The 17,429-nt window shown below is 33.6% G+C and overlaps 1 protein-coding gene across 16 annotated transcripts in view; it reads left to right on the top strand.

The window, feature by feature from the left end:
- Positions 1 to 17,429, top strand: part of ZNF638 (zinc finger protein 638) — a 79,104-nt gene that overhangs the window by 31,435 nt on the left and 30,240 nt on the right. For 4 of the 16 annotated variants that reach the window (XM_036334185.1, XM_036334176.1, XM_036334175.1 and 1 more), the window contains 8 exons: positions 1,183 to 1,305; positions 8,318 to 8,367; positions 8,582 to 8,634; positions 12,414 to 12,464; positions 14,499 to 14,570; positions 16,448 to 16,534; positions 16,801 to 16,869; positions 17,253 to 17,296. In XM_036334185.1, the coding sequence (XP_036190078.1) occupies positions 1,183 to 1,305; positions 8,318 to 8,367; positions 8,582 to 8,634; positions 12,414 to 12,464; positions 14,499 to 14,570; positions 16,448 to 16,534; positions 16,801 to 16,869; positions 17,253 to 17,296 (549 nt within the window). The remainder of the gene's footprint in view (positions 1 to 1,182; positions 1,306 to 8,317; positions 8,368 to 8,581; positions 8,635 to 12,413; positions 12,465 to 14,498; positions 14,571 to 16,447; positions 16,535 to 16,800; positions 16,870 to 17,252; positions 17,297 to 17,429) is intronic. The other 12 variants (XM_036334177.1, XM_036334168.1, XM_036334184.1 and 9 more) reach the window with 9 other exon arrangements.

Below are 17,429 nucleotides of genomic sequence, written 5' to 3'. Positions count from 1 at the left end.
TTAGCTACTTTTACTACAACATAACATACATAAATTGTTAATTGAAAGTTATGTAAATATCTGTTTTCAAATTAACAAGGTCCCAGAACATTGTTTAATATCCTATAGGACAGGTTGGCACACTTGATCTATAAAGGGCTAGACAGTAAAATTTTAGACTTTGCATACCATAGAATTGCAACTACTCAACTCTGCCATTGTAGTACAAAAACAGTCATAGATAATATATAAATGAATGAGCATGGCTGTATTAAAAAAAAATTATAAAAACAAGTGGGAAGCCCAGGCCAGGTATCTCAGTTGGTTGGAGCATTGTCCCCTACATCAAAAAATAAGGTTGTGGGTTCAGTTTCCAGTCAGGGCACATACCTAAGTTGTAGGTTTGATCCCCAGTTGGGGCACGAATGGGAGGCAACCAATCAAAGTTTCTCTCACATTCTCACATAAATTTTTCTCTTTGTCTCTTTTTTCTCTTTCTCTACCTCCTTCCCCCTCTCTCTGAAATCAATAAACATATCCTTGGGTGAGGATTTCAAAACAAAAACCAGTTGGCAGGCCTTGGTTTGCCAACCATTGCTTTAGCATACCAGTAAGCTTATACTAAAACAAATGATTTTGTTTTACAGTAAGTATTTTTTATATATGGGTTGTATTCCTGTAATTCACATAATAAAGTTCATCAAACTAGCTAGGTGGCTCAGTTGGTTCGAGCATTGTCCCGTATACCAAAAGGTGGTGAGTTCAATTCCCCATCAGGGAACACACCTAGATTGTGCGTTCGATGCCTGGTCGGCACATGTGATAGAGCAATCAATCCATGTTTCTCTGTCTCCCTTTTCTTTCTCTAAACATACCCTCGGGTGAGGATTTTTAAAAAGTCAGATTTAAAGCAGCTAGACCAGATTGTGCCTTATAATTGATTTTTAATTGAGCCCTGTCTTCCCATTTCTCGTTGTTCTATGAGCCTAAAATGGAAGGCTATTTTCCTCTTCTTATTTTTGTAATGATATAAGATTAAAGGTCCATTTCATGTGTGAAAAGATCAATCTACACTTGAGCAAAAAAAAGAGGTAAAATCAAGACTAGAGGTTATTTCATAGTTTTATGTTCCACAAAATAGTATTAAGTCATGCAAATAATTTTAAGTTAGATTCTTTTTACTAATGATATATTTTCTTTTAGGCTTACCTGAAAATGGAATTTAAGGAGGCAGTCACTGCAGTCATGAAGTATATTGAAACAACACCTCTTTTGGTAAATGGGAAAAATGTGAAAGTATGTGTTCCAGGAAGGAAAAAAGCACAGGTAAACTGGATTTAGACCCATTTCATTATTGTTTAAGTTTATTGTTTTAAGTTTCATTATTGTATTAGTTTTAAGGTTTTTTTGTTTTTGCTTAAGTTTGGCACATACAGAAAAATGCATAAAGCAGATGTTTACATAACAGATTGTATGCATATAGATTCAAATACACTGAAATCAATAACTTTTTAATATGTGCATATGTAATTATGTTTTGCTGAAAGATTGGTGAATGTTATGAGAAATATGTCACTAGGTGATTTCATCATTTTAGTAACATCACAGTGCACTTACTAGTACACAAACCTAGATGGTATAGCCTGCTACACTTCTAGGCTATATGGGATAGCCTATTGCTCCTGGACTACAAACCTGTACAGCATGTTACTGTACTGAATACTGCAGGCAATTATAACACAATGATAAATATTTGTGTCTAAACATATCTGTATATTAAAAAGGTATAGTAAAAATTCAGTATAAGAGATAAAAAATGGTTCATCTGTATAGGGCACTTTTATAGAACTGGAAGTTGCTCAGGATTAATCTGAGTGGTGACTGAAGGCTTAGGACATTACTGTATAGTACTGTAGACTTTATAAGTACTGTACATGCAGGCTATACTATAAAATATTTTTCTTCAATAATAAATTAACCTTACTGTGACATTTTTACTTTATAACCTTTTGAATTTTTTTAAACTTTTGGACACTTGTAATAACGCTTAGCTTCTTTTGGAATACCTCTGGAAGGACCTGCCTGAGGCTCTTCTTGAGGAGGTGTCTCTTTTTTCAGGAATATGATGGTTTGCTTGCTTTCTTTTTTTCATTATAGATTTGCTTGTAATCAGATAATGTACCATGAACATTCCTCTCTGTTAATGGAAATCTTTCAGTGTAGGGGTCCATGTTTTCAAACTTTTTAAGGAACTTGTTGAAATCTGCAAAAGCTTTTGCTAATCCATTCACTGTGAATTTTCTTGGGGACCATCATCATATATGTGGTTTGTTATTGATTGTTATGTGGTGCATGACTGTATAGCTTATAAACAGTATTAAATGGTGAGCAGTAGAGGAGGAAATACTTAACAAAATTAGGAAATAATTCATGAAACCTCTGCCTCGGTCACCAACCATAATATTGATAACATCTTGGAAGCCCCTTGCATACTTCTTGCAAATCCTTACAACCCTTCTTTCTGCCCAGAAGTAGCCCTACCTTGATTTCTACCATAGTTGAGTTAAATTAACAGGTTATTTTTTGTTATTTCACTGTTATTTTTAACAAATTTTATTGAAAAGGCCACATGTTGGAAAAAACATTGTAATTTCCCCGACATAAATAATATTACATACCTACAACTATAGTCTACATATTTAAATCCAGGAGTCACTGCTCATAAACAGTTTTTAGCAAATGATAAGCCACATCATGGGTAGTTGATTTGGTTGTCTGGCATGACTTTCTGCCACAGTTTTAACATGTGCCTAATTTGTTTTTCCCTGTTTATTTGAAAAGCTAATTTCATGTCTGTAAATTACTTTGTATGCATAGATGTGTTTTAGACTGTTGTCACATTAGTCTATTTTTGTGCCAGTGCTGTGTGATTTCACTTGTTAAAACTATAAAATTTATAATATTTGCCTATTTTTCTGGTAGAATCCTTTTTCTTTGTTCTTTATTTAAATTTATTTTGCTTAATCCTGAACATTCACTCCTGTATGTTAATTTTAGAATCAGTTTAAGTTCTCTGAAAAATTTTATTGGGAGGTTAATCAATACTTATTGAAATTGTATTGATGTTTTTATAATAATGATTTCTGTTAAAAAACATGGCTTATCTCTTCTGCAAGTTTTCTATTTTTCCCCCCATAAAATTCTTGTACTTTTTGGAGGGGATGTTAAGTTTATTTCTTTTATTTACTTGTATGTATTATGAGTATTCAAATTGCCATTAGAGAAAGGATTTTTTTTTTTAAGGAACTTCAATTTACTTTTTTAATATTATTTTTTATTGATTTTTTTAGAGAGAGAGGAAGGGAGAGGGATAAGAGAGAGAAACATGTGCCCTTACTGGGAATTGAACAGGCAACCCCTCGGTTCCTGGGTCATTGCTCAACCACTAAGCCACACCAGCTGGGCTAGAGAAAGGATTTTTATTTCTCGTTTTCTATCAGAGTAGCCCTCATCCTAGTTCAGTGATGGCGAACCTATGACACGCGTGTCAGAGGTGACACGCGAACTCATTTTTTTGGTTGATTTTTCTTTGTTAAATGGTACTTAATATATAAAATAAATATCAAAAATATAAATCTTTGTTTTACTATGATTGCAAATATCAAAAAATTTCTATATGTGACACGGCACCAGAGTTAAGTTAGGGTTTTTCAAAATGCTGACACGCCGAGCTCAAAAGATTTGCCATCACTGTCCTAGTTTATACCTGTTACATGCCATCCATTTATTCCCATTGTCCTGATTCGAATAATAAATTATATGGTAACCCTAGTCATTACCAACTCTGTTATTTAAAATTTCTTTTATTTTTGACCAGGTTTATTAAATAAGAGGTTTTTTACCCATAGCAGGAAATCTGCAGGTAGGTGGTCCCTGTCCAGCATAGGAGTTCCCTGTCTTTAGGAACCCAGCCTTTTTATTTATCTGCTCGACCATCTTTAGCATGTGCTTTTTTTCAGTTGTTATGTGGTTGCTGTACCTTCTAGCATAATTTCTGTCTTCTAAGCAGAAGAAAGGAATAAAAATGAAGAGCAAAATGGGTTTTGAATTTTTTTTTTCCCTTCTGGGAACGATGAGCAACTTTTACCCTCATTTGATTACCAGAACTATAACACATAGTCACCTCTGGTTACAGAGAAGGCTAAGGGGAAGCAAGAATTAAATGCATAATTTAAGACCTTAAACTTTATCCTGTAGACAATTAAACATTATTTGAGTAGAGGTATAATGAGATGGATTAGAAAGATTCATCTGGAAGAATGAATTAGAGGGGCAATTAACTCTCAGTGCAAAGAAAGCTTAGCAAATGGATGGAAGGGGAGAAGAGAAAAGATCACCCAAGTCCAGGTAACTAATGTAGTCATCAATCTATTGTGATAATAGAACAGTTTTAGGTAGACCTTGAGAATAGAAAGGAGAAACAGATTATACCAGTGACTCATGAGCAAAACCTAGTTGATCATTAAATCTGGAGAAGTGGGAAGAAAGGTCAATCTTTTTTTTTAATTCTGAAAAGTTCAATCTGGGAATATAGATGAGTAAGGCTACATTCAAAGTCTTAAGAGTATTTCAAATAGAGTAGAATAATTCTCTAGGACGACTTTTTTATGAGATTGGTAAGGAAGCAATATAAGTCCAAGACACCAACCATATTTACTAGTACTATTCTGGTTTTCAAAGAAATGCATAATGGAAAGTATAAGCTTTGGAAACTAGAAAACATGCCATCTGCCTTTCAGAAACATTGATGTTCTTCAGCTAAATATGATTTGGATGGTGTTCAGTTAAAGGAGCCTTAGAAGGCTAACTCAAGATTCCTTGTTGTGATAGAGCATCAGATGGCTTAGGGATTAACTGGAGGAGCACTGCTATAGCTTTCTTGGTCCAGATCATAATTTTCACATGAATAGTCAAAACCAAGAAAAAACTTTTCTGCCTGCATTTGATGTTTCTTGTTGGGACTGCCTTTGACTCTGGCAGTGATTCACAGAACATAGTCTCCATTTGGCTGCTTCTTGGGATCAATAAAGAAATGTTACAGAAAAGGTAAAAAATGTCCTATATCCCTGTATTTTCATTTTTTAAAAAATGTATTTTTCTTGATTTCAGAGAGGGAGGGAGAGGGAGAGAGAGATAGAAACATCAATGAGGAGAAAGAATCGTTGATCGGCTGCTTACTGGGGATCGAGCCTGCAACCCAGGCATGTCCCCTTGGCCAGAATCGAACCGGGACCCTTCAGTCTCCAGGCCAGCGCTCTGTCCACTGAGCCAAACCAACTAGGGCTACATCCCTGTATTTAAACTTATGGGTCTACACAGTCTAACAGAAACTGAGTTACCTTGTTCTTTAATTATAAGACAGTCTAGACATCAATCTTTAAGAGTGATTCTTATCCTTTTTTATTTTTTTAGTTACTCTGCAGTACCACTAGCACTAACATGATGAAAGCAAGCATTCTTTTTTCCCAGAGAAATAGACAAAATTTTCCTTAAAGAAGCAGGAGCCCTTGATCTAGACCAGCGGTTCTCAACCTGTGGTTCGCAACCCCTTTGGGGGTCGAACGATTCTTTCACGGGGTCGCCTAAGACCATTGGAAAACACATATATAATTACATATTGTTTTTGTGATTAATCACTATGCTTTAATTACGTTCAATTTGCAACAATGAAATTGGGGGTCACCACAACATGAGGAACTGTATTAAAGGGTCGCAGCATTAGGAAGGTTGAGAACCACTGATCTAGACAAAAGTATGATCGGATTTCCCAACAAACAACAAACCTTCACAACTATCAAGTAGTGCTGCAGCTCAACCCTCTGCAAAAACAAACAGAACTAAACTCAAGACTTAAAATTTAATGTTTTCAGCAACATTCATGGGGACATTACATGCAAAACCTAGAACAGTTAACTAAGGTCCAAGATTTCATGGAAATGAAAAACAATGCTGGGGAGCATTATGGGAAATCTAATGAGTAACAGGGCATAACCAAAAAGATACAATTAATTCAGATGAGAATTCAATTTCATTTGAATCAAAAACTTTTTAAACATCTGTTAAGTGTCAGGCATTGTGGTATCTGTAGATGCCTCAGTGGTGAACAAAACAGATGTGCTTTCAACGTTCTTGGAGGTTAGTCTATTTAGAAGGTTAAGCTCCTAACATGATGTAAAGGAAAGACATGGTGAATAGGAGATCCAAACTGCATTTAACTGGAATTATGGAAAGAGGACACCACTTAAATACTGGTGAAAATTTTAAATTTCATACTTATGAAAGGTATCCTGTATTGGTTTAGCCAGAAATGGTGTAACTATAGAAAGGAAGAGTCTAGCCTTAGGTAGCAGAGCACCACATTTTCAAGGTTGAATGGGAAGAAGTTGATTCATTGCAGTTTAATACATCTATATCAAGTCAAATACTAAGTTGTGTGCTAGGACAGTATTTTCAGACATGCATGGGCTCATAAAGTATATCATCTATATATCTTCCCTAAAATATTGTTATAAAAATGCAGAACATTAAGAAATAGAGAAACTACGATATAAAATGATTGGTAATGAGCATTGAAACCATTTAAACAATAAAATAAATCTAAGCATATATTTATAAAATAACAATTGCAAAAATGTTACTTAGTATTACAAAGATTGTTTATCTAAAATATATCATCAAAAATTGGTATGGCCCTGACCAGTTTGTCTCAGTGGATGGCTTGAGGACTGAAGGGTCCCAGGTTCGATTCCGGTCAAGGGCATGTACCTTGGTTGTGGGCACATACCCAGTGGGGGGTGTGCAGGAGGCAGCTGATCGATGTTTCTCTCTCATCGATGTTTCTAACTCTCTATTCCTCTCCCTTCCTCTCTGCAAAAAATCAATAAAATATATTTTTTTAAAAATTGGTATGTAGCTAAAGGTTAGGGACTGAAATTTTTAATTTATACAGAAGAAATCTATAGTTTAAAATGTCTTTAAAAATGGAAAATAACCACTAGTAGAATAAAAAAATAGGATGAATATCATCTAACTCATTGGGTTTAGGGAGGTAATTGGCATAAAATCCCATATAATGCAAAAGAAATGAAGTTCAGATCAATTTAACATATATTTACTGCATGTTCACTAATTGCCAAGCACGATTTTAGGCATTGGGGAGAGTAATAATAAAACAAAGTCTCTTGTCACCAAGTTTAACTTCAAGGGGTAGGGAGAGAAAGACTACAAGGAAACTAAGAATGTATACATATTATGTCTGTTAGCAGCAAACACTGTGGAGAAAACAAAAAAGGGGGATAGAAGTGCTCTTGTTGGGGAATGAGGTACCGTGCAACTTTCAATAAGGTAGTTATGGAAGAGCAAACACCTGAAGGAGTTGAGGGAGCAAGCCCGTCTCTGGGTTAAGAGCATTCCAGATAAAACAGCAACTTCAAATGGCTTTTTAGATCCACACGTATGCAGCTTGTTTGAGAAGGATAACGGATGCTTGGGGTTGGAAGTAGAGAAGTATATGAAGAGCTTTGTGGTGATTTGGGGCTTGGGAGTGTGTGGAACGTGTGGTGTAAACTTACAGGCCGTTTTAAGTATTGGCTTTTCTTCTGATGTGATGAGAGGTCTTGAATGGCAAGATATATACTTAGAATAGATTTGGGGGGTGGGTAAAACGGCAAGGACAGAAGCAGAGAGACTGTTAAAAGGTTATTGTAGTCAAAGCAAAAGATGGATTGAATCAGCATGATAGTTAGATATCTGAAATATCATAGTGCTATTTGAAATGTTTTAAAAGATAGTGATAAGAAGATATAGATGAGTGGTAAAAGGTAGGATGTAAAATTATGTCATGTGATGACAGGTTGAAGAGAATCTTTTTATTCTATCTATAATTAGAGAAAGATAATATGCATTTACACTTCAGTGTAGGAAGATTTTTTTAATGCTTTTTAAAATTGTCTTACGCTTTTCTGTATTGTCTCAAGTAGTGATGGCGAACCTTTTGAGCTCAGCGTGTCAGCATTTTGAAAAACCCTAACTTAACTCTGGTGCCGTGTCACATACAGAAATTTTTTGATATTTGCAACCATAGTAAAACAAAGATTTATATTTTTGATATTTACTTTATATATTTAAATGCCATTTAACAAAGAAAAGTCTACCAAAAAAATGAGTTCGCGTGTCACCTCTGACACGCATGTCATAGGTTCGCCATCACTGGTCTAAAGCTTTTTAGAACTGAGAAAGAAATTAAATTTTTTTTCTTCAAAATATTTTTCCTCCATAGAACAAAGAGGTGAAGGAAAAGACAGATTCAAAGAAAACATCTGCTTTAAAGTAAGTAATTTCTATAATTTCATGTTAGAATGAATGTGCATATGAATTGAAAATTTTCAATTTTACAAGTGCATTTTTAATGTTTTACCATTTTGGCTCTAGTTTAAATGGGACAGTGTTCAAATTGAATTATTTTAAACTTTTTTAAGATTTAAATTACATCTTTAGAAGTTTTAGAACTTAGAATTTGCTAAATTTTTCTTCTTTTAAATAGAAAAGATACGGATGCTTCCAAAGCTGTTGAAATCGTGAAGTCAGCTTCTGCTAGTAAGTTGTTACTTTTAATACTCCTTCTCCAAATGAGTATATTTTGTCATTTTACTAGAAACTTCTTGCAAGATGATGCTAGGAAAACATTATTTATTGTGCTTTAGTAGTGGGGACCCAAATTGGCTCCTGTATTAGGCTATTTACTGTGTAGTTAAGGGACCTCTTCTGAAGTACCTATCACAGTTCTATAGTGAGTAGCTGTTTGCATTAGTTTTGCAATACCTCTCTTTATCCCCTCCCAATAAACCCACAAGAGAAAAACAAAGTATGTTAAGATTGCTTGTCTATCCCACTTTGTTTTTGAAAGTAAAACAAAAAAGACAAAATGGAAATAAATATTGTATTCACATGGTAAAAGTTGTTTCTTTACACATAGGAGAGCACTTCAGGCCTTTTTTATGAATCTAGCTAAATGAATTGTTCATACAATCTTAATAAACTGGATTATATTTTTTTTCTTATTCCATTTAGGATTGAAAAGGTGGAGACAAAGAAGTTATTGCTCAAATATACACTTGAGTCTAGGAAGAATAAACAGCTTGGTAGTGAAGGATAAGATACAGAAGCTAAAATGAAGTAGATATAAAATATATTCAGAATATTAAATTGCTCTCTTTTGGAAAGGCAGGTGTATAGAGTGTTCTGGATTTCTATTCAGAATAGATTAACTAGTTTTTGGAAAACTGATATTCAGGTGACTAGAAAATTGGGTTGTATAGAATATCTCATTTGTCCCTCATGTTTAGTTGGATAATATACTGAAGTAATTGGCAGTTAATGAAGGTGACTGTGGATGGCTTCTGGAGGGCAGTAAATTTTGACTACAGTTTTAAATGTGAATGTGAAAAAAGATGACATACAGAGTCAGAAGATACTTCAGTTAGGAACAGAATTGAGGATTCATACTACCTTGCTAGTTGTTATGAATCCTATATTATTCATATAGTTGGATTATAGTTACTATAATCCTATATTATTCATATAGTTGGATAATAGAATGCCTTGAAGATTCATGTTGGATATTTTAAAATTTGATCCATTATTATCATAATCTTCCATTTCTATAACATTCTTGAAATGATAAAATTAATAGAGAACAACAGATGAGTGGTTGTCAAGGGTTTGAGAGGAGGGAAGGAGGTGGCTGTTGCTAAAATGAGTAGTAGGAAAGATCCTTGTGATGAAACTGTTCTGTATATTGACTACTGGTCACAGTAATCACGCATATGATAAAATTTCATAAAACTAAATACACATTAGTGCATGTAAAACTAGGGAAATTTGAATAATGGTAGATTGTATTGATAACAGTTTCTTGTTTGTGACATTATACTATAGTTATACAAATTATTACTATTAGGTGAAACTGGGTGAAGGTTATATGGGATCTCTCCCAGTATTTTTTTAAAATTCCATGTAGAACAACTTTACTTATGAATATATTGATACAACACTTTTAAGTAAAATATTAGCACATAGTGTCTGGGAGCACATTAAAGAAATACTATACTGTGTCCAAGAGGGGCTCATATCAGAAATATAAAGATGATTCAAAATTAGGCAATCTGTTAATTCATTTTACCATATTAGAGAAAGATAAATGCTACAAAAAAATATTTAGTAAAGTTTAACATTCATTCATTCCTAGCATTGAAAAAAGTTCTTAAAGTAGATAGCTATGATTGTGTGTGTGTGTGTATTCATACTTTTATTCATATACATAGAAACATTTACACACATATTAAGTCAGAAGCCAGCATATGCTTAATAATGAAACAATAGAAGTGTTTCCATTAAGATTGCCAACGAAACAAGGAATACTCATCACTTATATGAATTATATAAATTTTATTCTAAAATATAATAGCCACTAACCAGTGCATTGTAAGTCAAGAGGCATAAAGATTGAAAAGTAGGATACATCATTATTTGCAAATGTGTATGTACTAGAGGCCTGGTGTACAAATTCGTGCACAGGTGGGGTCCAGCCCCCCCCCCCCCCCCCCCCCGCAACCAGGGGCAGGGGCTGCGGGGACGCAGGAGGTCCACCGGCTGGCCCCACCCCCTGGCCGAAGTCCCATTTGAGGGGACAATTTGCATATTAGGCTTTTATTATATAGGAAGGATGGTGGAAAACTGAAGTATGTATGGAAAATCCAAAAGAATATTGAAATGCTGCTAAATAAAGGGTGTCCCAAAATTCACGCAAGATTTGAATTTTGTGTGAGCATTAACAACAACAACAACAAAAAATAAAATCCTAATTTTACTTGGTTTATTGAATCAGATTCTAATATCTGTCGCCTTTTGATTTCAATCCCTTCAATTTGGTAAGATTACCAAGTACCAATTATGGCCCAGGAGCATGGACAATGGAGACCACGGCTTTGTGTATGTGTCAGTAAAGCCATTGAGGCCATTTACCCGATGTGCTATTCCATACATAACCCTATACTGTATACTTTATGAATCAATAGAAAAATTTACAATTTTTAATTATAAACCTATGTTTTCTATCAAAATTACTTCTTGTGTGAATTTTGGGACACCCTATATAATTAGCCATCTTAATTCTCTAAATAAAGGCTTTAATTGCTTTATTATATAAGAATAACAATTTACATGTAATTTAATAAAATATTCCATTTACAATAATAAAAAAGGTAAAAACTATGAAAAGAAAACTTTAAGATACTACTAAGAGGCATAAAATAAAATGAGAAAATGCCTCATTTTTGGATAGAAATCCTCACCATTAGAATCTTCCTTTTTTTTCATATATTGAAACATAAATATTATGAAACTAGTAAAATACCAGTAAGATTTTTTTAAAAAACATGTAAGCTTATTATAAATTGGTATTTTTTTATACATAAAAAATTAATTTAGAATAGTCAGGAAAGTTCTACAAAAGAAGAGTAGGACGGACTAGCACTAACAGATATAATATATTATACAGTTAAAGATTCAAAATAGTTTCATATAGTTGGATAAATAAATAGAAGATCAGTAGGACAGAAGAAATATTCCCCCAAATATGGAATATCAATAAATCATTATGATAATGTTTCAAATTAGTGGGAAAATGATCAGTTATTCATTAAATTAACTATCTACTTTGTATAAGTAAAGAATTTACAATGTCAAAATAAATTACAGATGGGTCAAAAATTTATACAGAGTAAGGAACATCCTTCCTCTATCAGGAAGACATTTGACCACATGAAAAGCATTTTTTTAATAAGTATTTTGTATAATTTTAAAAAATGTTGTTATCTCTGTGATATAAACTAACCTTTCTAACATATAAAAAGCTCTAGTAAATAATAAGAAAAACCTCAACAAATCTTTAAACTAGATTGACAAATATAGGCAAATCATAGAGATGAATTACACATATGAAAATTGACACTTTACTCATAATTAAGACAACAAAAATTATACCAGTTTCTATCTCAGATTGGAGTGATTAATAACTTTTTTTACATACTGTGTGTGGAAATGGGGAAGCCCCACTCTTATGTTCTATTAATGGGGATATTGGTACAACCTTTCTGGAGGACAATTTAATATAGTTAAAATTTAAATCTACTCCTTTGTGTCAGCAAGTCTGTGTCCAAGAATTTACCTTTAGTTACTGTTCCATGTATATACAAAGATGAGTATAAGGATATTTCTTGCAGTGTTTTTTCAAAATCATTGCCAGGTTATGTTTTTCCTAAATCTAAATGATATTATTTGTAATGTATTATTGATATATTTGTTTGTTATTTTAGCCAAAACTGGACAAGCTAAAGCATCTGTAGGCAAAGTGAATAAATCTTCAGGTATGTTTTTTTATTAGAATTCTAGACATATTAGTAAACTTTAAGAAGTATGTAGCAGTAGTGTTGGATTTCATGTGAAATAGTAGGTGCTGAGCGTATACTAATCTTGGAAATTTATAGTCATCTAGAAATTTTTAGGAATAAGATTTATTAGATAATGCTCTTCCCTTGCAGTAATTATAAAAATAAGATCATTTGATTGGGAAACTATTTCTCATAATGGATATCAGAGATAGTTCCCTCTTTCTCTTTTATTTAGGTCTTCTCTCTATTTTATAAAAAATAATCCAGATAAATTTACTGCAAATTATATTCTCTTTGCAGTTTTTATGGGCTATCATGGGTTATAAAGTAATTTTTAATTTTTCTTTCCCCTAGCATTAGTTTCCATTCTATTTTCCCTCTCATTTCTGCTAAATGCCAGTTAATTAAGTGGATAGAGGTCAATATATTAAATTCTTCCCTAAAATCGTAGAAAGGAAAGGAAGCAGTGTTGAATTGGCAAATATCATTGTTAGTGGCAGAGCCAGAATGTTCATATAATAGTTGCTTAGAAGCAGTAACCTGAGGATGCCAGGGATGGCTAGAAAACTTGTTTTAAAGATGCATTTATTTAGCAAACAGCTTGATATTGCTTTGATAGTAAGTATATGTGAGTCACTGGTGGGGATTTAGGGGAGTGGATGCTAAAGCCCCTTTCAACTATTGGAAATTATTTTAGATATTTTCCTTACATTCTGGTCCCCTTTAGAAGTAGTAAAGTGAATTGACTTGTGGTAATAACAGAGATAGGTGAAAAATAATTTAAGGACTCATTAGTACTCAGGTTACTACAGTGTGTCAGTACTTTTTAATGACAAGTGACAATTCATAAGGATTAGTCTTGTTCTTTTTTGAGCAAAAATTAGGTCTGTCTTTGGATATAAGGGTAAATTTGTAAACTATTTTAAGTTGGTTGTTGTGGGTGTCAGTAATTCTTTTCCTTTATATAACTTTTCTAAGCATTATCATATTCTTACACGGCTCTGTTAGATAATTGTGGCAGTTACCATCCTTATTTATAAACGGGGAAATGTGCACAGAAACCTATTAATGCCCCAAGTCTTCACAACTTAACTTGGAATTCAACTTGGAGCTACTTACTTCTGATCTAGGTTTTTCCCTCATACTACCTTGCTAGTTGTTATGAATCCTAATTTTCAGAGCTAAATCTCCTGTTGTTTTCTGAATGGAAAGGGTTTTGGCTCCGTGGTGATCTTTTTAGTGACACTTTGATAATCATAGTCTTTATAAACAACATCATCTTGGAAAATAAGCAGCAGCAATAGATGGAAATGTAAACAGAAAGGTCAGAGCAATGTTAAGTACAAAAAAATCAATTGAAAAATATCTTCAAGTGAGGATTACCAATAGATAGATAGGTAGATAGATAAATAAATGCTGCATGAGGCTATTTTTATATCCTTGTAATTAGTAATTTTGCTTCAAGTTGATCCACAAATTCAGAGATTTATTTAACTTGCCTGAATGCCATTTTTATGTTCCTGAATTCTTCAGTGATATTTTTCTTCCTGAAGACATTATTATCATTGTTAGATTTTAAAAAATGGCCTGTGTTGCCCTGGCCTGATGGCTCAGTTGGTTGGAGCATTGTACTCCAAAAGGTGCTGGTTCGATTCTTGGTCAGGGCACATACCTAGATTGCAGGTTCAATCCATGGTGGGGGTGCCTGAGGGAGGCAGCTGATCGATGGTTTCTTTTACATCATTGTTTCTTCCCCTCCCTTTCCTCCCCCTCCCCCCCTCTCTCTAAAAAAATATGAATAAAAAGCAACTTATCTTCAGGTGAGAATGAATGAATGAATGAGTGAGTGAGTGAATGAATGAATGAGGCTGTGTGCCGAAAGGTGATAGCATTTTGTTTTGGGTAAAGTATAGCCTGTTGCTCTTATATTCATTCTTTGTGAGGTTTTTGGAGGGCTGATGATATTGGTTAAAAATAAACCAGTTTTGACTACAGCTTTTTGTGATTTAGGGAAATCAGCGGGTTCTGTAAAATCTGTGATAACAGTAGCTGCTAAAGCTAATAAAACTTCAACCAAAACAGGTAAGACTGTTGGGAGGGAGAGGTGTTATTAAGTATGTTTGTTTTTGCAGTTGACATTCAATGTTGTATTAGTTTCAAGTTTACAGCATAGTCATTAGACATTTATATAACTTACAAAGTGATTCCCCCAGTAAGTCTAGTACCCACCTAAACCATACATAGTAATTAAAATATTGACTATATTCCTTACTTCAAACTATAATTTATTTATTCATTTTATTGAATTTATTGGGGTGACATTGGTTGTATTTCAAGTGTATACAACTCAATAAAACATCATCGGTACACTGCATCTTCCCTATAATGGTAGAAAGGGAAGGAAGCAGTGTTGAACTGGCAAATATCATTGTTAGTGGCAGAGTCAGAATGTTCATATAATAGTTGCTTGGTGCACCCATGGCCCCAAGCAAAGTCTCTTTCTGGCTCCATTTTAAGTATATTCTTAATCTGCCTTAAAGAATATAATACAATGATATCAAGGACACAGACAATAGTGTGGTGAAGGCTTGGGGTGGGGAAGAAGCTGGGAGGGGGGCAGTTACAGGGGGACATCTGCAATACTGTCAACAATAAAATTAAATACACAAGTTTTACATTTATATAGCTTTTAGTACCAAATAACACCTTGAAAAGTTTAGTAGATCCTGCTTTGATATTTAAAACCTAAAACATAGGACTTTAAATTTTTGGTACTTTGGTCTTTGACTTTTTCTACCATTGACATATTTTATATTGAAACATTTTTGACAGCTATACAGGGTCAAAAATTCCATGTGTTGTGTTTGTATTATTTATTAAGTATTGTTTTATTTTCTTTTTTCTTTTTTTTTTTTATTGCTTAAAGTATTACAAAGGGTATTACATATGTGTCCATTTTTTCCCCCCACCCTAGACAGTCCCCTAGCCTCCCCTATCCCCCAGTGTCTTATATCCATTGGTTATGCTTATATGCATGCATACAAAACCTATTTTTGCCTTGCCCTGTATAACTACAGGCTGTTCTGCCACTTCTCCCCTACAAATTGTTTAATCTTTGTTTTTTTAATTTTTTTTAGAGCTATCACTTCATATTATCTTCCCTAGCTTGTACAGTTCTGATGTTTATTACTGTGAAGATTTTTTTTTCTGTGTTACAAGAATATATTTCCTTTATAAAGAAATGGAACACTATCCTAAATAATAAAAGGCTAACGTGCAAATAGACCGAACGAAGGAATGACTGGTCGCTATGACACGCACTAACCACCAGGGGGGAGATGCTCAATACAGGAGCTGTCCCCTGGTGGTCAGTGCGCCAGAAGCCGGGCTCATAGCTGGTGAGCGCAATGGCAGTGGTGGGAGCCTCTCCTGCCTCCGTGGCAGCGCTAAGGATGTCCAACTGTGAGAGGGTGCAGGCCAGGCTGAGGGACAATACCCCTCCCCACCCCCGTGCATGAATTTTGTGCATTGGGCCTCTAGTTTTAAATAAACATAATGTTTAAACTAACATGCTCTATTTAGTATTACTATTTTTCCAAATAGACCAGTGTAAAGAATCTTTGTAGAAATTATAAAATACGATTTGTGTGAGTGTGATTATAATGTGCTTCTGTCATCTGCAGGTCAAATTTGTGGCTCATTAATGGCCATCAACAAAAATTGTATCTCAGTTTACATTTGCTTTAAATCTTATTGGTAAACAGGTATTGAAAATAAATGGAAAGGAGACATATGTAATACTTGAAACAATAAATAAAATAAAATAAATGGAAGTAAATATGTAGAAAATAACTGCTTTTATAATTAAGTTGCACTACTTACTTACTAATATATTAATGTGAAACATACTAAATGACCAAACAGACCTTAGAATAATGGTTCAATTTTGCTTTTGACAGCAAAGTCCAGTGGAAAGAAGTCTCTAGAAGTCAGAAAGGCTGGCATTGTTAAAAACAAAGATGCCAATAAACCTCTGACTGTACAAGGTAACCTTGAAATGCTGTCATTTCATGTTTTTCTTTAGATCCTCTTGGTGTACATTCAAGGTATATTTTGAAGTTATTGCGTAAAAATCTTCAAAGGGATTGTTTTGTTTTCAAAGAGAAACTTGTGTTAGCTTTGACTTAAATCAGGTCATCCTAAAGAGAGTTGAAGTGACAAAATAAAACTAGCGTAAGTTCTTGTTTAGATTCATTAGTTTAATTATATTAGTGTGTTTTTCTAGACTATTAAAGTAGACTATTTCATGCAGAAAACTCTGAAATAAAGGCCAGTATGGAACTCAAAGCCACTGAAAATAGTGCTAAAGAAACTATTTCAGGTAGGCCAATAGAAATTTTATTTTGTTCTCTTACATTATAGATAGAAAATTTAATTTTAAGAAAATAAAGTATTTAATTTCATGTGTTGTGTTTGTATGTATGTATGTATGTATACTTTTAAATACCACGGTCATAACCTAAGTGAAATTAAGACTATTATGATTCAGCTCTGCACCCTGTCTCTTGATTATTCTGAAATTTTGTTTTTAGGATAAAACTAAATGTATTATTTAAAACCCATTGTTACTTATGTAGCTACTTCCTACTTAAATTCTTTACTCTTTTGTCAGTTTTATACATTTTCATGTAGTTACTATTTAGTACGGTTTAGGATCTTGATAAATGAAATATATCTGCATGAATTCTTATTTTGTATTTTAAGAAGCTGCTTTGGTGGTCACAGAAAATGAAACAGTTAATAACAAGGTCAGTTTTTATATTTTACTTTTTCATATTTCACCTTTTTTAAAGTTTAGGAAATTTTGACACCGTTTATTTCCTTTTACTATAAACCCACATAAAAATGTACAAGAGCCCCAGCCAGTTTGGCTCAGTGGAT

Source organism: Myotis myotis, unplaced genomic scaffold (assembly GCF_014108235.1).
Source record: "Myotis myotis isolate mMyoMyo1 unplaced genomic scaffold, mMyoMyo1.p scaffold_m19_p_14, whole genome shotgun sequence".
NCBI lineage: Eukaryota > Metazoa > Chordata > Mammalia > Chiroptera > Vespertilionidae > Myotis > Myotis myotis.
The sequence above is the reverse complement of the archived record's forward strand: the minus strand, read 5'-3'. Positions and strand labels throughout refer to the sequence as shown.